A 22,080-nucleotide genomic window follows, 5' to 3' on the forward strand; every position below is an offset into this window, starting at 1 on the left:
TGATTTTGTTTATGTCCTCCTGTCCCAGACTGAAAAGCAAGATGTGTTCTATTTGCCATCTGCATGGCAGTTGTCCTGTGTTAAGTGGGCAGTTTTCCTTATCTCTTCCACAATCAATCCTCCCTCAGGGGAGACATCTGCTGATAATGGGCTATTGAATGTCACTGCATGACTGATAAGAACTGTTGTGAGATGCTCCACCCAGAGGGAGGAGCCAAGCATTCCTACCTGCATCCAGTCTTGAGATTCTGGCCCACCAACACAGCTTTTCTGGGCTGGATTTTCCAGAGGAACAGCTGCCTCTTGCACTGCCTCTTCCGGAGAAGACACTCTTCTCTACAGGATCACTACTCCAACAGAACCACACCTATCACTCCAGGAGGACTGCAGCCACAATTCCAATTGGACTGTGACCAACAACCTGTTCAACAGAGTGTCAGGTTGTATTCTGGCTCTCTCAGTGTTGTTCTGGTTCACTGCATTGATCATATTTTCATCTTCTTCCCTAATAAAAAACTGTTATTCCTCCTCCCATATTTTTACCTGAGAGCCCCCCTTAATTTCAAATTAATACCAATTCTGAAAGAAAGGGTCTACATTTTTACATTTCAGGGGAGGCTCCTGCCTTCCTTAGAAGACACCTGTCTTTCCAAACCAAAACACCTCCTTTCTCTCCTGCCTTCCTTTGCCTGCTCTGTTTCTCTCTCAGTGTCTCCCTTGAGCCAGGGAAGCTCCCACCAAAGACCCTGCCCTGATTTCATTCCCAATCCATGAGATGCAACAACCATGGGTGAAGTTAGGAAGGCTGGTAGTGAAATGTCACTGTAGGATCTTGCTCCACTTGGATTGTGGCTCCTAGTTAAGAGCTTTGCCTTCAAGAGCAGGAACATCTTTTCCTGTCTGGGAACTGGAATTCCAGCCCCTGGGAGTGTGTGCCATGGATCCCAGAGGGGCATTCCCGAGGCTCCCAGGGTTCTGCTCCTGCCGTACCTCCCAAGGAGCTCTGCAGGGCAGGGGACAAGGTGCAGCAGCTGTGTTGGTGCTCAAGTGCCACAACGGCCCCTGGTTCCAGGAGTTTCTGCACTGCCAACAGCGGTTCCTGGGTTCCATGATGCCCTGCTGTGTCCCCATGGATATTTGGTGCCATGAAGTTCTTCAGTGTCACAATGCCCACCTCGCTCCATGAGCTTCTGCAGTATCCAAATGGCCTCCTTGGATGGGCAGTGTCACCATGGACCATTGGCTCCATGCAGCCCCGCTGGGTCACCATGGACTCCTTGGTTCCATGAGGTTCTGGGGGTGTCTCCATGGTCTCCTTGGATCCACAGTGTCACAATGGACCACTGGATCCACGTGGCCCTGCTGTGTCACCATGGCCCCTTGGTTTCATGGGTCCCCAGGGTCACAATTGACTCCTTGCTTCCATGTCACACCCTCAGTGCCAAAATGGCCAATTTGTTCCATGTGGAACACAAAAGATTGATAGAAACATTGAGCAAATCCTGCTTAACACAGCTGGGAACATCTGTTTGCATTCCAAAGAGAGGTTAAAGGTGAGGCTGGCACCAGCAGCTTCCATCTGCAACAGAGATCCAGGGAAAGGACAGGGACAGATAATTCAGCTGGGAGACTCAGAGAATTCTGCTTCCAGAGATCAGCTCTGGTCATACTGTCCCTTGTAGAAAGGTGACACCATTCCAGGCAGCCTGTACTGAGCAGGTGGCTCCTGAGTGGGGTTTGTTGTTTAGGAAACCTGCTCAAGCTTTTCCATTCTTTCTTTCTCAACAGGAAAACTTCTCCTGGACGTGTGTGCAAGCAGAGCCCTTAGGAGAGCAGGTGGGACACTGTGCAATGGGCTGGGACATGGAGCTGCAGAGCTCAGGGACAAGGTTCTGCTGCAGGGCACAGGGATGTCAGTGCCAGGTGGGCAATGTCAGACATGGTGAGGCTGGGGGTGAGGAGCAGCTTGTCCAAACAGGGTCAGCCCTCAGGGGGCTCATTCTTCTACATGCCCAGACCTCCTAAGGAGACAGTGAGCATCAAGATCACTTCTATCAGCTCTTCTCTGAACTGGAAAATAAAAAATACTCTGTTAAAATAAATAATTAATGTTCCATTAAATCTCTTTTCTTAAAGGATCTTTAAACTGACTCCAATCTGCTGTACAGGGCCTGAAAACTTGTAGACAATTGCAGGAAGAGGAAGCCCGCCCCACCGAGGGCTTTGTGTACTTTAATGAGCCCTACAATGGATCTTCAGCTGAGTCCAGGACCCTCAGGCACTGAGAGAAAGCTGAAGAAGCTGCTCATGAAGTCAGGAGCAAAACTCCAAGTCCCTTGGAGCATCACAGAGCCCCAATGAGGGCAGGGACTGCCAAAGGCTCCCAGGGACTGGTGAGAGCAGATCCTTGAGGCCAGGATTGCAGGGAGCCCAAGGCTCAGAGCAGGGAACTGCAATGCTGAGCAAGGCCTGGGCTGGCTGGGAGAAGCAGAAAGGCCACGCCCTGAGCCCAGCCTGGCACAGCAGGGCCTGTCCCTCACGGGTGGCTCAGGGCTGTTTGTGGGGCAGGGGGATGTGAGGGGCAGCAAGGACAAATGTCACAAACCTGTGTGACCCTGCAGATCCTCATGGAACCAAGGGGCCAGTGTGACACTGTGGGAAGTTGTGGAACCAAGGGGATCATTGTGGCTCTGTTGGGCCCATGGATCCAAGGGGCCAGGGTGACACTGTGGGGCCCCATGGACATAAGAGGCCATTGTGAGTCTGCAGGGCTGGAACACCCCAGAACACTGAAATGCTGGGGGTCACCAAAGGTTCTTTTACTTGAGTTTGGTGCACAGGAGAAACACCAACCAGATAATCTCACCATGGCCTGACGCAAAGAATATTCTTGGTAGGAAGGGATCCACAAGTATCTTCAATTCCAGCTCTTCATTTCATGGCCTACACAGGGATTGAACCCACAACCTTAGTGATACCAGCACCATGCTCAAACCAAGGGAGCTAAGAGGTCAAAATGACACAAAATTTTACTAGCAAAAACTAGACAATCAAGGAGCTTGTGCAAAGGGTATCATAAAACATCCACTTCAACATAAATCGCTTTCTTAGCATTAACTTAATCAGTTTAACCTAAAAACCTTTAACCCTTTTAAATTACCCAAAAACGTTTCAGCTAAGCAGGATCAGAAGGAGAAGAAATAGAGAACAACAGAAAGGCAGCAGATCTATAGAAAGATACGCACGCAGGCACCAACTGCTCGCGTTCCAGAATCACCAACAGAGGAACCCCAGGAGAAGGCAGGATCCAGACCATGGGCTGGCCTCGTGCTCCGGCTTTTAACCCCCTGGGCCTCCATGGGCCCACCCCTGGGGTGGGACTGCCAGGTGATTGACCAATCAGAGTCAGGGTAGGCACCAGCTGCTGGTGTGTGATTGATTGACAGCTCAGCCAATCAGCACTGCCCCTGCTGTGTGATTGACAACTCTGCCAGGCCAGGCTGGGGGCGGGGCTCTGTCCCACCACAAACCAAGGCCTGACCCGCCCCCGGCCCCACACGGGCATTCTGAGCATCCCAAGGTGTCTCGGGACATGGATCTCATCCAGCCTCTGACAGCGACCACGGGGACACTGCAGAACCTCATGGAATCAAGGGGCCATGGTGAACACAGAGACCCCAAGGAACCAAGGGTCCATGGTGACCTTGTGCAGCCGCAGTGTCACAGAGGAGCCGTTGTGACACACCGAGGGCACACGGAGCCCAGGGGCCATTGTGACACATCAGGGCTCTGTGGAACCATGAAGCCATTGTGACATTTCAAGGCCTCATGGAAGCACGGGGCCACTGTGACACTTCGGAAGTGAGGGGAACGTTGTGACACTCCAGGGCCTCATGGAACTAAGGAGACCATTGTGACACTGGGGGGTCCCACAGAACCAAGGGAACATGGAACAGCTCTGGCTGCCTTGACCACCCAGGGGCTAAATCTCATCTGCTTATGAAACACTGGGACCATGTGCTTTTTTATCTAATGGGAAAAAACCACTCACCTCAACCAGGCGCACATGGCCAAAATTTGGGATCTGCCTCCAGAATTCCCTATATCCGAGAATAGCTCCCAGATAAAAGTTGCCAGGACTGGCAAGTCTGGAAGGCCTTGGCTTCCTGAGGGCTGGCACTCATCTGCCTCTGAAACACTGGGGCTCTGTGCTCTTCTTCTTAGAAAAAAGAACTCATCTTCCTGTCCAGGTGCTCATGGCCAAAATTGAGATTCCCCCTCCAAAATGCCCTGTGTACAAGGATAGCCCCTAGATGAAAGGTGCCAAGGTCTGCTTGGCTTGGCCGAAGGGTGGCCACCTCTCATCTTCTTCCAGAACACTTGGACGTCACACTTTTCTTTCATATAGGAAAAAAACATCCATCCTGAGCAGGCAAAAACTGGGATTCCACCTCCAAAATTTCAGACATCCAAGGATTGCTCTCAAGTGAAATCAGCCAGGAGAGACAGATCTGGCTGCTCTTGACCCCTTGGGGGTTGCCTATCATCTGCTTTTGAAACATTTGGGCTCCGTGCTGTCCTTCCCATGGAAAAGAACTCTCCATTTTATCTACACAGAAATGGCAAAAACTGGGGTTCCACCTATAAAATTCCCTTTATCCAAGGGTTGCTTTTAGACAAAAGCAACCAGGACTGAGAGATCTGGCTGGTCTTGGCCTCAGGTGGCTGCTGCTGCCACACTGGAGCTCAGTTCTTTCCCTCGCATGGAGATCACTGTGACACTGTGGGCACCTCATGGAACCAAGCGGATCATTGTGACACCACTGGAGCCCGTAGAACCAAGGGGCCATGGTGACACCTTGGGGCTCCATGGACCCAGAGACCATTATGACTCTGTGGGGCCTGATGGAACCATGGAGACCATTGGGACCCTTCAGGGCCTGGTGTCACCAAGGGGGCATTGTGACACCTCAGGGCCACCTGGAAGCAAGGGACCATTGGGACACTGTGAGGTCCCATGGAACCCAGAGAACATGGACCAGGTCTGGCTGGCTTGGCCTCCCAGGGGCCACCTGACAGGTCTGGCTGATCTTGGGATGTCAAGGGCTGCTTCTCATCAGCTCCTGGAGCAATGGGGATCTGTGCTTTCCTCGCTATGGAAAAGAACCATCCTTCTATTCAGATGCCCATTGCCAAAATTGGTATCCCCCCTAAAATCTTCCCCATATGCAAGGGTATCTCCCAGAAGAAAACCTGCCAGCACTAGCTGGTTACCTCTCCTCTGACCCTAAAACAGTGGGGCTGTGTTCCTTACTTCCTGTGGAAAAGAACCAGCCTTCATGTCCAGGGACCATGGTCAAAATTAGAGTTTGGCCTCTCAATTTCCATATATCCAATGTCGTTCCCAGACAAAAGTAGCCAGGACTAACAGGGCAGGCTGGTCCTGTCCTCTGATGATTTTCTTAGACAATGAGTTGAATGATTTAATTTGGAAACACCTTGGAGAGCACCCATATATCTCCAAAGGAGGGATTCTGAGGCCTCAGGCACATGGCCACTACATATGGACAAAGGAGCTCTGTGCTCTGTGCTGCTGTGGTGGTTTTGCATCACAGAAGTGATGTCCTGAGAGAAGCTGCTAGCAGTTTCCTGTGTGTCTGACAAAAACCAATCAGTAATTAGCTTTGAGAGCTGACAGTCTGTTAAAGCACTAAGGAAGCTGCAGACGCCTCTGTGCAGACACAAGTTAGAGATGAGAAAGCCTGGCTGGGTCTCTCTCCCTTCTGGCCCCACAGAGGTGCCGAGGCCGGCCCAGCCCCGTCTCGGCCGTGGGGCCGGGCGGCTCCTGCCGTGGGGCCGGGCCCCTTCCCAGGGAGCCGCCAGGCGCCATCGGCTGCCGGGCAGGGCAGGGGAGGCCGCGGGGCCGAGGCCGGGCCGTGGCTGCGGGTGCTGACATCTGGCCCTGCCGAGCCCTGCCCCGCCGCCAGCCCGGGCCCGGCCAGGATCCGCCGGGCCCCAGGAGCAGCCCCGGGCCGGGCCGGCTCGGCCAAGGCTCTGCCGCCCTTGGGCTTCGCCCGCAGCCGGCGGGCAGGGCAGGAGAAGCCATCGGCCCCGGCCGTGCTGCTGCTGGGCTCTGGCCTGGCTGCTGAGATCCTGGCCCTGCCCCAGCGCGGCCCAGCCTGACACAGCCCCAGCGCAGCCGCTGCAGAAACCTCCATGGCAAAACAGCTCCGGCCGCAAGCACCGAGCCTGGCCGGGCTCACGGAACCATCTGCAGCCCCGGGAGATATTGACTCTGCCAGTGCTGCCATCCTCCCTCCAGTGAGAGAAAAGGACACAGGGCAGGCACACAGAGGAGCAACATGGATACACCGAGGGCAGGGAAGAGGAAGTTGAGTCCCAGATGGGAGGGATGAGGAGATGCCTTGATCTTGGGGCTGGAATCCTCTGGTAAAGCTGTGGAGAAGGATGTCATTGATACATCAGACTCTCTTTTTCCCTATAATGCATTGAAAAGTATGGGGAGATGACTTGTTTCAGCAAAGGCCTCCATGCTAAAGTAAGCAAAAGTTGCAGTTGCTGTGATCTCCCATGAGAGGTTTGAACAGAGAAAGGGAGAAGAGTGATGAAACCCTGTGCCCTCAGGGAGAGAAGAAGACCTCTGTTCCCAGAGATGAAGATGATTTCTGAAAGAGATGAAGAGAACCTTTGCTCTTAAACAGCTCATCTTGAAACTAATATCCCATAACTGGGCATGGCCCATAAGTACAGCTCTGGTAAAAGGTGGGAAAAGCTTGGAGGGAGTTCACAAATGCAGATTTCTCCAGGCAGCTGCAATTTGCGGAAATGAAAAGCCATGAGATAACTGTTTTTTTGTGGAGAAGTCTCCATAACATTAACAAGAAGAACTTCTCTCCCTATGTGAAGTGAAGAAAGACTATTTTAGAGGTGGCAAACCAACTGAAAATTTTAAGGTTTGTCTCTTTACATTGTCAGGTTTTATAGAAAGAGGAAGTGTTCTGAAAGTTTTGTTCTAATTCTTATTACTCTTTTTTAGTTATTGTTATTACAATTTTATTTATACCCTTTTAAAATTCTGTGACCACTTTGCCTTTCTCCCAATCCTATCTCACAGCAGGAAATGAGTAAGTATATTCTAGTGAGTGCACTGGTAATTAGCCAACACTGAACCCACCACACTAATTGAAGCATTGGCCGAGAAATCTCAAATTGGCAAACCAAAACCACTACAGAAACTTCCTGACAAACTGCACGAGAGCAGAGAGAAACTGAGGCAGAGCAATGGTTTGTCAGGACTTGCTTGATCCTAATGAGACCCATGGTGCATTTGGAGCTGAGCCCTGGAACCTCAGGGCCTGAGAGGAGATTGCACAAACCTTTCCCGAAGTCAAAGTCAGAGGAAAACCCCAAAGTGGTTGGAGTCTAAAGCATTAATGGGAACCACAAAGGTCCATCTATACCACAGGCTCTTCATGGAGTCCTTGGAGGAGAGAACTGGAGGCTAGATGGCACAAAAACCTCTCAGAGACTGAAAATGGCTCAAAGAACTCTCAATGTGGAAAGGAAAATCCAAAGTACCTTACAAAAGTTAAGAATCTCAAAGTATTCATGAGCCCCACTGAGTGCCAGTATAAAGCTCCCAAGGGACTCATTAAAGCAGATAATTGGGGCCATGATTGCACAAACCTATCACAGAGTAGATCAAAAGGGAAACATCAAGTACCTTAATAAAACTGAAGTACCTTGAAGCATTAATGGGCCCCACTGAGTGTTGTTCCTGACAAAGCCTCTCCAGGGACTAATTACAGCAGATAATTGGAGGTTATGATTGCAGAAACCTCTCAGAGACTCCAAGGCCAAAGCAAAAGCCAAAGTCCTTTGAAAATCCTGCAGTCCCTGGGAGCATGAAGGAGCCCCCAGGGCCATTCCTGACCAGGGCTCCCCAGGGACACCTTCCAGCAGATCCTTGAGGCCACTGGGATGTGGGCTAGGGGGGGATGCTGAGGGCAGGACCAGGGGCTGACAGTGCCCAGCCTGGCTGGGGCTGTGCCAGGAGGCCTCAGGGCCTCAGGACAAGGTGTCTCCTCACAGCCCGTGGTGGCACAGACCCTGCTGTGCTCCAGGGCACCAAGACTTGGCTTCTCTTTGTCCCCACTTGGCATCAGTGCCTCCAGTTCTCTGCTCTGCCTGGGGCCTGGGGACACTTTCTCAGTCGTGTCCCTCAGTGGGACCCATTAAAAGTCCAAGAAACTTTGCAGTTGGATTCTGACTTGGAGTTCTGGAGAGGTTTCTGCAGCTCCCTCTCAGGGCCTGATGTTCAGGGCCTGAGCACAAAGCCCCAGAGGCTCATTAAAGTCCTTGTGCTGTATCTGTGCTGCTGAGCTGGGCCGGGCGCCTGGCACAGAGAGTGATCCTGGTAACCAGGAAAAGCTTCAAAAGCACATTTCTCTTGCTGAGCAGCTCTTCTGCCAGCCCAGCAGGGCTGGGGCACTGCCTGCAGCCAGCCTGGGCACAGCACAGAGGCACAGAGAGCTTCAATCAGTCAGGGCTGGGAAGGGGCTGAGAAGTGCCTGGGGCAGAATCCCTGCCAGCCCTTGGCACAGGAACCTCTGGCTGCAGGACAATGCAGCTGCAGCTCCTGGAGAGATCTCCTAAAGCTGGAACATGCCAATGCCCACAGAGCCTGTGAGTGCATTCTCTGCTCATCTCCTGTGCAGAGCAGCCAGGGGTGCCCAGGGCTGTCCTGCAGAGCAGGGTCCTGCAGCCCAGGGCGCTGTGCTGGGCCAGGGACTCTGCTGCCTGCCAGGGACAGCTCTCAGCCGGCCCTGGAGCTGCTCCCAGCGCTGGCCAGGAGCTGTGGGGGGAAGGAGCCACCCTGAGCAGGGCAGGTGCTGCTGCTGAGAGGGGCTGGCTGGGGCAGGGCTGCTCCCAGCTCCAGACCAGCCTGGGCACAGCTCCGGAGGACACTTCCCAAAGAAGGAAAGCCTAGGATTATATTTATATACTTAGAAAACTATAATCCTTAATTATTGCTATTAAACTCTTGATTAACTCTCTTAAACTCTTACTGAACAATATTAAATTGTTAGTATATATCTCTATATCTATAATATTTAATTAACTCTAGTACATTTCCTTATGGTTTCTCTTAGAATTTAGAAAAATAAACTGACTGTATAAATACATTTTTGAATTTTATATAGTCATTTCAACATGGTGTGGACCTACAAGAAGAACATTTTGGTTTTTGTATGCCAGCAGTGATAATGAAAACTGGGGGAAAAAAGTCTTTGGACCTACTCCAATGTGTTGAGCCAGGGGTGTGTAACTAGGACAAGTGAATATCCTTTTGAATGTCCTTGTTAAATATCCTAATTAATCAACCTTAATGAATTGTTGAAATCAGGGGCTGGGTGTGCCTCATCCCCACTGGGACACCTGGAAGCTTCCAATAGAGATCTGGTTTTTACTTTATTGTTCTCATACTGTTGCAATGCTTTTTTTTATCCTTTAATTATAGACAACAGGGGGATGAGAGAAGCAGAACAGGAATTGTAGTCCCAGAATGACAGAACATTCTGAGTTGAAAAAGACACACAGGATCATCAAAGGAATGTTTGAACATTTACAGGGACTCCAGAACTGTGACTTTGGGTGGTCAGTGTCTCTTCTGGGAGCCTCCCAAAGGGCCTTCAGCCACTCCTCAGCCCTGGGCAGCAGCAGCATCACCTCTGCAGGGCCCAGCAGGGCTCTCCTGAGCTGCCCTTGCCCAGCTGCACACAGAGCCTGCCCCAGCCAGGGCCCTGCACACAGGCAGGTTTCTGTAGGGCCGGGCCGAGGGCACACAGGGTGGGATGGACTCTGTGAGCGCTGGCAGGGACAAGGCACCTCTCAGGAGGGGATGTCCAGGCCCAGGGAGATGCTCAGGGAAGCAGAGGGGGCTGAACAGAGCAGTGCTGGGGGAACAAGCCCATCCAGCCCCTCACCTTCCCTCAGCCACAGGGAATCCTTTGCCTCTCACATCTCTCAGTGGCAAACTCTGAGTGCAGCAGGAATGCTGGGGATTTCTGACCTCAGAGACCCAGCAATGATGTGTGGGTAGGGAAAGTGTTCTATACATATATTCCTAAATCCATGTCCTCCAGACTTGGTAGTGCAGATGGTACCAAGCCTTTCTGCACTATAAGTGAGTCCCCTGAAAACTCCTGAATATCCAGCCTTGTCCCTCTGCCCCATAGCCACAAACCCAGGGCAGCAGGGCAGGGATGGCTCCTCGAGAGCCCCCATGCACAGACCTGGATGCTCCTGGCACACTCAGCCAGCACAACTGGAGCTCAGGCAGGGACCTGGGTGAAGGTTTTCCCAGAGCAGGAACAAGGGTGGGTGAGTCCCAGCAGGACAGGCTGCAGGGAATGGCCCAGGTTTGGCTCTGAGCAGCCTCTCCTGACTTGTCCCTGTCCTTTCTCCAAGAACAGGTGCCCATGTGCAGCCACAGCAAATGTCCAACAGCAGCTCCATCAGCCACTTCCTCCTGCTGGCACTGGCAGACACGCGGCAGCTGCAGCTCCTGCACTTCTGCCTCTTCCTGGGCATCTCCCTGGCTGCCCTCCTGGGCAACGGCCTCATCATCAGCGCCGTAGCCTGCGGCCACCACCTGCACATGCCCATGTTCTTCTTCCTGCTCAACCTGGCCCTCAGCGACCTGGGCTCCATCTGCACCACTGTCCCCAAAGCCATGCACAATTCCCTCTGGGACACCAGGAACATCTCCTACACAGGATGTGCTGCTCAGCTATTTTTCTTTATGTTCTTCATCTCTGCTGAGTATTTCCTCCTGACCATCATGTGCTACGACCGCTACGTGTCCATCTGCAAACCCCTGCACTACGGGACCCTCCTGGGCAGCAGAGCTTGTGCCCACATGGCAGCAGCTGCCTGGGCCAGTGCCTTTCTCAATGCTCTGATGCACACAGCCAATACATTTTCCCTGTCCCTGTGCCATGGCAATGCCCTGGGCCAATTCTTCTGTGAAATCCCACAGATTCTCAAGCTCTCCTGCTCCAAATCTTACTTCAGGAAATTTGGGCTTCTTGTGGTTATTGGTAGCTTATCATTGTGTTGCTTTGTGTTCATTGTTTTCTCCTATGTGCAGATCTTCAGGGCTGTGTTGAGGATCCCCTCTGTGCAGGGACGGCACAAAGCCTTTTCCACCTGCCTTCCTCACCTGGCTGTGGTCTCTCTGTTCCTCAGCACTGCAGTGTTTGCCTACCTGAAGCCCCCCTCAATCTCCTCCCCATCCCTGGATCTGTCCCTGTCTGTTCTATACTCGGTGGTGACTCCAGCCCTGAACCCCCTCATATACAGCCTGAGGAACCAGGAACTCAAGGCGTCAGTGTGGACACTGATGGCTGGATGCTTTCATGAAGATTAAACTGCTGGCAAATTTATGCAAATCAATTTGAATAAAAGTCATATTTGATACTTCTTGTTGGTTTATTTTGGGGGTTCTTTTTACATTTTTATGTTGTTCACAAAGAAATATAATGCTTTGTACCCTTTCTCATTGTGTTTCTCTCCATCTTCCCTGTGCCCACAGACTATGTCAATGAGGCACTTCACTCTCAGTGGCTTTAAATGAACTCAAGGATGTCCCAGCAGAGTTTTCTGCAGAGATGCCCTTTTGTTGCCTTCTCTGGAGCTGCAGCAGCAATGTCTGTGTGCAGAGCTGGGGCAGATCAGGGCTGGCACAGCAGCTGTGCCCAGGAGCAGCAGCACTTGGTGCTGCCAGTGCTGCTCCCGTGGCCCTGCCCCGCTGCCCTGGTGGCCCTGGTGTTGCTGCAGGGCCTGAGTGCTCTCGGGGCCGGGCACAGTCCTGGGGGTGGCAGTGCCGGGGCTGCAGCAGGGACAGGCCATGGGCACTGCTGGGGCAGCGCTGACGCCTCAGGCCAGGGCCTGGGGGCTCCAGGCTCCTTGCCCAGGCTCTCTCAAGAACACGGCCAGGCCAATGCTCAGCACAGAAAACCCCCGTGAGCAGCCCCAGGCTGTTGGTGTGGGGACATGAACCTGAGGGAGCACAAATGCCATCAGCCCCTGGGGCCAGGAAGGGCTGGGGGATGTCAGGGAAACCACTCAGCTTTGTCCTGGCCTCTGCAGTCAGCCAGAAAGTTTTTTCCTTTCAGCTGGGAGTTTCCTGTCCCACTGGAGATGCTGCTGCTCAGAGACAGAGCTGCCTGGCAGCCACCCCCAAACTGCCCGGAGCATGTCCTTGGCTTCACCTTTGCTTTCTTTACTCTTCCCTGGACCAGATTTGTTCCTCTTGCCCAGCCCTGTTCCCTCCCCTGCACACGGCCTATCCTTGTTTGCCCTTTCCTCTCTGGCCCCACTCCCCATTGCAGTTCCTGACTTGGCACCATGGGAACATCCCTTGGGGAGCAGGATCATCCCACAAGTGCTGCAGGAATTGTCTGCAGGCTCCTGCAGTGCCTGGTGCTGCTCCCTTGCCAGAGGCAGCCCAGGCCAGAGGGGCACATCTGGGCTGCTGTGTCTGGCTGTGGGGCTCCCTGTTCTGGGCAGTGAGGAGGAGCTGCAGAGGCTCTGCAGGACTGACAGGATGGGCTTTGGGGCTGTGAGGAGAAGCTGAGAGCCCTGGGCTGCTGGAGCTTCTGAAGAGGAGGCCCAGGGCTTCTCCTGCAACTGCTCCAAGGGTGTTTTCAGATAATCCCAGAATCAGCAAGGCTGGAAAAGACCTTGGAGATCATCGAGTCCAACCTGTGCCCTGACACCACCTTGTCTTCCCTGAGCCTCCTCTTCTCCAGGATCAACAACCCCAGCTCCTTCAGCCACTCCTCACAGCACTTGTGCTCCAGATCCCTCACTAGCCTTGTTCCCCTTCTCTGGACATGCTCCAGCCCCTCCATGTCCTTCCTGAATTGGGGGGCCCAGAACTGGACACAGCCCTTGATGTGCTGCCCAACCAGTGCCCAGCACAGGGGAAGAATCACTGCCCTGCTCCTGCTGGCCACACCATTCCTGATCCAGGCCAGGAGCCATTGGCCTTCTTGGCCACCTGGGCACTCTGCTGGCTCATGTCCAGCCTGCTGTCCATCAGTCCCTGCAGGTCCCTTTCTGCCTGGCTGCTGTCCAGCCCCTCTGTCCCCAGCCTGTAGCGCTGCAGGGGTTGTTGTGGCCAAAGTGCCGGACCCGGCACTCGGACTTGTTAAAACTCACCTTGTTGGATTTGGGCCCTGGATCCAGCCTGGCCAGGGCCCTGTGCAGAGCCCTCCTACCCTCCAGCAGATCAACACTTCTAGACAACTTGGTGTCACCAGGGTTAATGAGGCCCCAGAGTGTCCCAATGGTCTCCACGATTCCATGAGGTCTCCCAGTGTCACAATGTCCCTTTGGTTCCATGGGACCCCTTGGTATCACAAAGTCCCTTGGATCCTTGGGCCCTGCAGTGTCACAATGTCACCGTGGTCCCCCAAGGCCCTGCAGTGTCACAGTGGATCCTTGGTTCCATGAGGTCTGGCAGGCAGCAATGCTCTCCTTGGTCCCACAGTGTCACAATGGCCTCTTGGTCCCAAGAGCCACCACGGTGTCAAACATGTTTCCTTCATTCCAGGAGTCCCTGAGGGGCAGCACTGCCCCCTCAGTTCCATGGGGCCCTGTAGTGTCACCATGGCCCCATCATGACACGAGGTCCTGCTCTGTCACAAAGCTCTGCAGGGTTCCACAAGGCACTGCAGGGTCACAGTGGCCTCTTGGTTCCATGAAGCCTCAGAGTGCCACAAGGAATTCCTTGGTGCTGCAGTGTCACAATGGAGCCCTGGTGATAAAAGATCCTGCAGTGTCACCATGGGTCCTTGGTTCCATGGGGCACCACAGAAACACAATTTTTCCCTCAGTTCCCAGAGTCCTTGCAATGGAGCAATGGCCCCTTGATTCCATTGTCCCCAGGCTCTCCCAAGGGTCTCCTTGGTCCCTCAGTGTCACAATGGCCCCTTGGTTCCACAAGGCCCCGCAGGATCACGGTGGCCTCTCTGGTCCCACCAGGACCCAGACTGTCACAATGCACTCCTTGCTTCCATTCAGCCCCACAGTGTCACAGTGGCCCCGTGGCTCTGCGGTGCCATGTGGTACACAGTGTCACCATGGTCCTCTCAGCGCCACGAGGCCCCGCAGTGTCACAATGGCCCCTTGCTTCCCCAGGGCCCTGCAGTGTCACAATCATCAGAGAATCCACCAGGCTGGAAAAGACCTTGGAGAGCATCAAGTCCAACCTGGGACCCAACACCACCTTGTCACCCAGACCATGGCCCTGAGTGCCACAGCCAAGTCTTTCCTGAAACACTTCCAGGGACAGAGACTCACCCACCTCCCTGGGCTGCCCATTCCAATGCCCAATCACCCTTTGTGTGAAGAATATTTCCTGATGTCCAGCCTAAACATCCCCTGGTGCAGCTGAAGGCTGTGTCCTTTTGTCCTGTCCCTGTTCTTTTGGAAAAGAGCCCAACCCGCACCTGGCTGTCTGTGCAGCCCCACAGGTGCCACGGGCTCTGCAGGAGCTGGCAGAGGCTGCCCAGCAGGGAGGCCATGGGGCACAGAGCCCCAAGGCTGCCCAGGGCCCCACGGCACAGGGGCCGTTCCCAGCCGCAATGCTCCTGTCCTGGGCTGGGCTGCACAGGGGCTGTGGCACCATGGCTGGGCCAGCACAGGGCCACAGAGGGGCCACGCAGCCGCTGCCGGGGCTGGCAGCAAGGCCGGGCACAGACAAGGAATTGCTGAGCATGGCCTGCGCTGGCCAGGGCTGCCTGTGCCCAAGGCAGAGCTCAGCTGCCCTTGGGGGCTGCAGGAACACTCAGGAGCCCAAAGAGCCTCCATGGCTGTGCTGGAGACCAAGGCTGGAGCAGGGAAATGCAGGGCTGCTGTGCCATGGGGAGGCCATGGAATTCCAGCTCACACCTCAGCTCTCTGATGGTCCCGGCACCGTGCTGGGCCCTGTTCCAGACTGGAGCAGAGCAGATGTTGATGGCACAGGAGCCCTGCGGGGCTGGCAGGGACCTGCAGCTTTCAAGGTGCTCTGCTCTCCCTCAGCTCCTCTCTGAGAGATCCAATCCCAGCTCGGCATCTCATGGCACAAGTGGCACTGCCTGTTCATGGGCACACAACTGATGTCTGCCTGGAAACAGGCACAGGTTTTAATACCTGTTAGTTTCAAAACATACCTGTACATCTTTATTATCTGGGAAATTTGAGTACTTTTAGGAAATGGCAAAATCTTACCACCCAGCATGGGAATTTCCTGGAAATATACTGATAGCAGGAGAAATAATACTAATATTACTCTTGACTTCTGTCACCAATATTCTGTTTATTCTTTCCTCTCCCTCTTCCTTCAGCTGTTACCAGCTCTTCTGTTGAAATAGTCATGTCTAAGGACGTCTCTTCACTAGGCCAGATGGTTGTATGTCATTCCTCTTCCTCCAAGATTTCCCCCTCTAAGTTCTCTCTGGTCATTCAAGGGCCTCTCATCTGCCTGGTTTCATGCTTTGATATTCAGGGAGTTGTCCACTCTTTCTAAAGTTCAAATAAATATCATATCAGTCAACACCCTTCTTGTGTTTATATCTATCACATAACTATATTTTCATATATGTTTGTCTAAATCTGTTCCTGTAGAGAAATCCCTTGGAGATGGGGGACATGTCAGATGCTGCTGGGACATCCCAGAGAGCTGAGGGAAGAGCTGTGATGGTTATTTAACGGTTCACATGCTCAGCTTGTGTTTGTTGGCAAGAAACCTTTCTGTGCCTCTGAGTGTCACCATCCCTGAGCCCAAAGGACACAAACCTGATGAGTTGTGGTTCCCACTGCAGGGGCTGCACTTGGACCTTGGCTCTGCACAGGAGAGCTCTTCATCCACTTTCCCTCTTTTCCTCCCTCTGGGCATGGAGGGAGCTCCTGACTTCAGCCTGTGTCTTGTGTGTGCAAAGAGCAAATCCGGGCAGAATCGGGGCAGGGAGGGTTTTGGGGGACATTGGGATCTGTGCTGGGCACAGAAGGTGTTTTCCATTGCTCTGAGACTGTCTGCTGTGCACAGTGGATTTAATAGCCAGCAGTGGAATGACTTTTGCTTTTGATGGAGCTGTGCCTTCCCTTGGCTTTGTTGGCTGGCAAGAAATGAACATTCCTCTGTGTCTGGGGCAGCTCCTTCTCCAAGGAAAGCAGGTGGGAGTTGGAGCCAAGGAGCTGAAACCTGCAGGTGCAGCCTGGCCTGGAGGGAGCTCAGATTTGCACAAGGCTGCTCTGAGTGCCAGGGCTTGGATGGGGGAAATGGTGGGGTGGGGGTAGGGACAGAGTCTGATGGATTGTCAGACACAAAGCATCTTGATTCAGCTTCACCAACTTTAAGCCTGATCTATTTTAAGTTAATCAAAATGTTCAAGAGGAGAGAAGTATAAGATTAAGACACAGAAAGAGAGAAAGACAGAATAGATACAGAGAAGCACACAAAGGTACCAGCTCCTGGATTCCAGTGGTGTTCAATTGGAAATTCCAAGAGGAGGTAGAGTCAAGATGTGTGCTTGCCTTTTGGTCAGCCTTAAATTCCCTTGGTCTTCCTGGGCCCTTCCCCCAGGTGGGACTTGGGGTCATTTGGTCACTCAGGAGCTGGGCTGGGGCTCCAGAGGTGGCTGTGGAGCATTGCCTGTGCTGTGCCAGGGACTGGCAGACACTGCTGGGCTGGGATAGAGGCTCTGGGGGGATTGGGGTTCCAGGGCAGGGCAAGGCTGGGGTTCCAGGGCAGGGCAAGGCTGGGGTTCCAGGGCAGGGCAAGGCTGAACCTGTCCCTTCCTCCCCTACACATGAAATGTTTCCAGCCAACAATCTCCTCCAGTCTGTCAGGCAGTGCTGGAGGTGAAATCCCAGTATGGCCATTGGCACCTGTAGGAGAAGGACAGTTCTTTTCCATAGGAAGGAAAACACAGAGCCCCACTGTTTGGAAGGCAGGTGAGAGCCTCACTAGGCCAAGGCCAGCCAGACTTTTCAGAAATAGCAGATTTTGTCTGGGAGCAGTCTTTGGATTTAGGGAATTTTGGAGACAATCCCAATTTTGGCCATGGGCACCTGGAGAAGCAGGACAGTTCTTTCCCAAAGGAAGGAAAGCATTGAGCCTTCCCCAGTGTTTTAGGGACAGATAAGCAGTGACCGTTACCAAACAACTGCCTGCCAGATTTGTCCTGGCAATATGTCCATGGGAACAATCCCTGGATATAAGGAAATGGAGGTGAAATCCCAATTCAGGCCATGTGTGCCTAGAGAAGGAGAGTTCTTTTCCATAGGAAGGAAAGCCCCGAGCCCCAGTGCTTCAATAGCAGATGGGAAGAGACCCTCCAGGTGCCAAGCTGTCAGGCAGCCCCTGGAGGCCAAACCAGCCAGACCTGTTCCGTGTTCCCTTGGTTCCTTGGGGCCCCACAGTGTCCCAGGGGTCTCCGTGGTTCCCCAGGCCCCACAATGGCATGGGACTCCTCTGTTCCATGAGGCCACAATGTCACAATGGACCTTTCGGCCCTGGGGATTGTGGTGTCACAATGGTCTCCTTTGGCTCCACAGGGTCACAATGGAACACTGATGACATGAGGCCCTGCAGTGTCACAATGGACCTTTGGTTCCCTGCAGCCCTGCCGTGCCACAAAGGCCTCTTGGTTTCACGAGGCCCCACAATGTCACAATGGTCCTCTTGGTTCTGTGGGGACCCCTGGGGTCACAATGGTCTCACTGGTGCCATGAGGCCTCACAGTGTCACAATGCTTTGCTTATTCCGTGGGGCCTCATAGTGTCCCAATCATCTCCATGATCCCATGAGTCGCCTCAGTGTCACAATGGTCTCCTTGGTTCCATGGTGCCTCACAGTGTCACAATGGCCCCGTGTTTCCATGAGGCTGTGAAGTCTCTTCATGGTGTCTCCGTGACTCCATGAGGCCTTCCAATGTCACAATGGACCTTTGGCTCCCTGGGGTCTCGCAGTGTCACAATGGTCCCTTAGTCCCATGAAACCTCAAAGTGTCATAATGGTCTCCACAGTTCCATGAGGCCACACAGTGTCACAATGGTCCCTTGGTCTCACAGGCCCCACAGTGTCACAATGGTCCCTTGGTTCCATGGTTCCTGTGCTGGTGCATTCCCCCGTCCCCTTCTCAGGCCGCCCTGCCAGCTGAGAAATGCTCGCTGGCCTCGGCCTTGGCCAGCAGCCCCTGGGCTCAGCTCCTCTGGAGCTCATCACAAACACGCTCTGCTCCAGGCACTGCTGCTGCCCAGCCAGCTCCTGGCTGCTTTAGGAGCAGCCCTGGGAACTGTTTGTGTTCCCTCAGTGGCACAACATCCCTGTTCTCACCCTGCCAAAGAAAGCTGCTGATGCCAAGTGCGGCCAGGATGAAACATGGCTGGGACTGCAGCCCCTCTCTTGGGGCCCTACAAACAGCGCTCCAAAAGGAGCCTTGGAGCTCTCCTGGGCCAGCGACTCCCTCTGAGTGGGGCCTCTCCGAGCCGGGAACTCTCCCGTTTGCTGCACTCGGGGATCCCCAACAACGAGGGAGCCTGGGCCGATCCCCTCACTCCTCCAGGCTCAACCCTTCCCTGCTGGGGAGATGCCAAATCATCCTCATGGAGCATTTCCCTTTGCTCAGGGGAATTTCTCACAGGTGCCTTGCACTGACTCTCTGTGTCTGTGTGCACACAGGAGTGCCTGTGCTGGGCAAATGTGGCAGAAATGCTCTGAGTGCCTTGGATAGCTGAGCCAGTCAGGCCTGTAGGTGAGGTTAAATCACAAGGTCTAAGTGAAATGCTTCTAAGAGTTGTCCTTTTGCTAAGTTGTTATGTTTTATATAAGTTATAAGCTGAGTTAAATATTTTTAAATGTTATTCCTCTGTTAAATTGCTACGTTGTAGGTTATAAGTTAGGTTAAATACTGTTAAGCTCTTTTCTTTTGCTAAATTGTGACTGTGAAGCTATCATTTAAGGTTAAGGTGTAAGTCCTGTTAAGTTTGAACTCTGTTAAGCTTTTAGGCCATATTCCTTTTATCCTTGCCCTCACTGCCCTTTTGTCACACACACACACACACACACACACACACACACACAGTGACAGTTCTCGATTCATTTCTGGTTTGATTGCCTGGATTTTGTTTGGTTTCGTTGTTGCTTTGTTTCCTTGCTGTGCCTGAAGTGTCCAGTCAGGAGCAGAGTGACTCTTGCCAAGGAACTTTGTGCTGCTGTCACTTTAATATTAAATCTGGTTTTTGCTGGGGATTTTTTCAGCGCTCTCAAGCCCTCGTTGGTCACAGGGTGAAGGAGCCCTGGCCCAGGTTCTGGCCCTGGAGGACATGGGGATGCTGCTGGGGGGTCCCTGTCCCCCTGTCCCACCCCCCATGGCTCCAGCCCCCGTCCCCGTGTCAGGCTCTGGGGTCGATCTCGTGGAACATCCTCTGGGGGAGGCTGCAGCGCCGGGGGCGGGGGGACTCGGGGGGACAGGGGACCCCGCTGTGCACGAGCAGCGTTGGACTTCTCTGGGGGAACTGGGAGGGGAATGGGGCAGAGTGACCTCCCCAGTGACCTCACACAGCCCCTGTGCTGTCACAAAGCCCAGTCTGTGCTGTCACACAGCCTCTGTGATGTCACAGAGCCAACTCTATGATGTCACCCTGTGATGCCATACAGCAGTGCTCTGATATCACAGAAGACTATGATGTCACAAAGTCACTGTGTGAAGTCACAGTCTCTTCTGTGATGTCACAGCCTGCTCTATGATGTTACAACACTCTCTGATGCCACAGAGCCACCCTCGATGATGGCAGAGTCTGCTCGATGGCCTCACACCCTACTCTGGGACATCACAGCCAGCTCTGTGATGTCACATCCCCCTCAGAGATGTCACAAACCTCTCAGGATCTCAGTTATATTGAAACATTGAAGTTTCTTGTACTTTGAAGAGATCACTGTTAGGGACACTGAGAAAGTGTCCCCAGGTTCCAGTCAGAGCAGAACACTGAAGGCACTGATGACAGCTGGGGACAAGCAAGGGGAAGGTGTCTCTGGTGCTGAGCAAACCTGGATGTGTTTCAGGAATGCAAAGGGCCCAGGCCTGAGCCCCAGCCCCTGGCAAGGCAGATCCTGTCCCTCCCTCATTGCTCAGGGCTCTTCCCGGGATGGGCACTGGCATGTGGGGATGTGCAGCGCCAAGGGCAGGACCATGGGGCGGCCCCTGCCAGGCTGCTGAGCAGGGACAAGGAGGCACTGAGGCCCCAGGGCTGCAAGGGTCACTTGTCCCCTCGTGGCCTCAGGCCCAGGGCCAGCAGCCGTGGCCAAAGGGCTGCACAGGTTGGCTCTGTCAGGGCCTTGCAGCTGCTGCACATCCCTGTGCCCTCTGCAGCCCAGGCTGTCCCACGGTGTCCCTGCCCTGCGCCTCTGTCCCTGCAGGCTGTCGTCACCCCCGGCTGCTCCACCTCACTGGCCCTTCCTTTGCTGGCAGCTCTGCCTCCTGCTGCCCCTGCCTGGCCACACAGAGCCTTGGGCTGCTCCAGGCTCCTGCTGGGGACGTGTTGCACCACAGCCCTGCCCTGGGAGGGAAATTCCTTTCTCCTCCTGTGTCCAGTCTGGACTTCCCCAGCTGCATTTGTGGCATAATTTCTCTCCCTGCCTGATTCCCACTATGGAGAAAAGCTCCACCATTTCCACATCCACCCTTCAAGCCCTGCCAGGCCACTCCTGATCTGTCCTCAGTCTCTTCACAGCTGAGCCCAGGCACATCAGCCTCCATACATGGGTTATGTTCTTGAGGCCTGCAAAACCCAGCTCGGGAGATCTCTGGGCCCTCTCCAAGGTGTTTGCAAAGGAAAACCTTCTGCTAATATCACCAGAGGCCAAGGTCAGGCAGAACTGTCTGTCCTGGCAGCTTTTGTCTGGGAGCAATCCTAGGATAGATGGAATGTTGGCAGCCAAATTCCAGTTCCTGCCATGGCCCCGGGACAAGAGGGACAGTTCTTTTCTGCAGGAAGAAAGGAACAGAGCCCCAGTGCTTCTGAGGCAACTGAGATGCGACCACCAGAGGCAAAGGCCAGCCAGAGCTGGCAGGTTTTTTTCTGGCAGATACCCTTGCATACAGGAAATTTTTTAGGGGAAGTACCAATTTTGTCCATGGATGTCTGAAAAGAGGGACAGTTCTTTGCCATAGCAAGGAAAGCACGGAGCCCCAGTGGTTCATGGGCAGATGAGAAGCAGCCCTTGACATTCCAAGATCAGCCAGACCTGTCAGGTGGCCCCTGGGAGGCCAAGCCTGCCAGACCTGTTCCCTGTTCCCCTCATTCCATGGAGCCCCACAGTGTCCCAATGGTCCCTTGCTTCCAGGAGGCCCTGAGGTGTCACAATGCCCCCTTGGTGACACCAGGCCCTGAAGGGTTGGAATGGTCTCCATGGTTCCACAAGGCCCCACAGAGTCATGGTGGTCTCTGGGTTCCAGGGAGCTCCGCGGTGTCACCATGGCCCCAGAGTGTCACAATGGACTCCATGGTTCCACCAGGTCCTCACCGTGCCACCGTGGTCTCCACAGGAAGGGAACAACCCAGCCCCAGCGTTCCAGGGGCAGATGAGCTACAGCCAACAGAGGCCAAGGGCAGCCAGATCAGATGGTGCTGGCAGATTTTGTCCTTGGATATAGGGAATTTTAGAGGTGGAATACCAGTTTCAGACCTGCTGCCTGGAGGAGAAGGACGGTTCTTTTCCATAGGAAGGCAAGGACAGAACACCGGTGTTTGAGGGGCAGATGAAAGGTGACCATCAGAGGCCAAGGGCAGCAGACCTCTCCGTTGTGGTATTTTTTTGTCTGAAAGCAACCCTTGCATATAGGGAATTTGGGAGGTGGAACCCCAATTTCGGCCATTTCTGCATTGTTAAGAAGGATGGTTCTTTTCCATAGGAAGGAAAGCCCAGAGCCCCAGTGTTGCAGGGGCAGAAGCAGAGAGAGAAGGCTCCTGGGAGGCCGGGCCAGCCAGACCTGTTTGTCCTGG

The 22,080-nt window shown here is 53.7% G+C and overlaps 2 protein-coding genes across 2 annotated transcripts in view; both read left to right on the forward strand.

Moving 5' to 3' along the window:
• The window catches only part of LOC144248770 (uncharacterized), a 261,668-nt gene that overhangs the window by 62,108 nt on the left and 177,480 nt on the right, over nt 1-22,080 (forward strand). The gene's annotated exons all lie outside the window — the stretch shown is intronic.
• Nucleotides 10,520-11,452, forward strand: LOC144248760 (olfactory receptor 14A16-like). The gene has a single exon (XM_077790752.1). The coding sequence runs from the start codon at nt 10,520-10,522 to the stop codon at nt 11,450-11,452; it is 933 nt and encodes a 310-aa protein (XP_077646878.1).

This window comes from Lonchura striata, unplaced genomic scaffold (genome assembly GCF_046129695.1).
Source record: "Lonchura striata isolate bLonStr1 unplaced genomic scaffold, bLonStr1.mat Scaffold_85, whole genome shotgun sequence".
In the NCBI taxonomy this organism is placed as follows: domain Eukaryota; kingdom Metazoa; phylum Chordata; class Aves; order Passeriformes; family Estrildidae; genus Lonchura; species Lonchura striata.

Bases quoted from the DNA above. Each gene is read 5' to 3' on its own strand.
- LOC144248760 (XM_077790752.1), top strand. From the start codon at position 10,520: ATGTCCAACAGCAGCTCCATCAGCCACTTCCTCCTGCTGGCACTGGCA.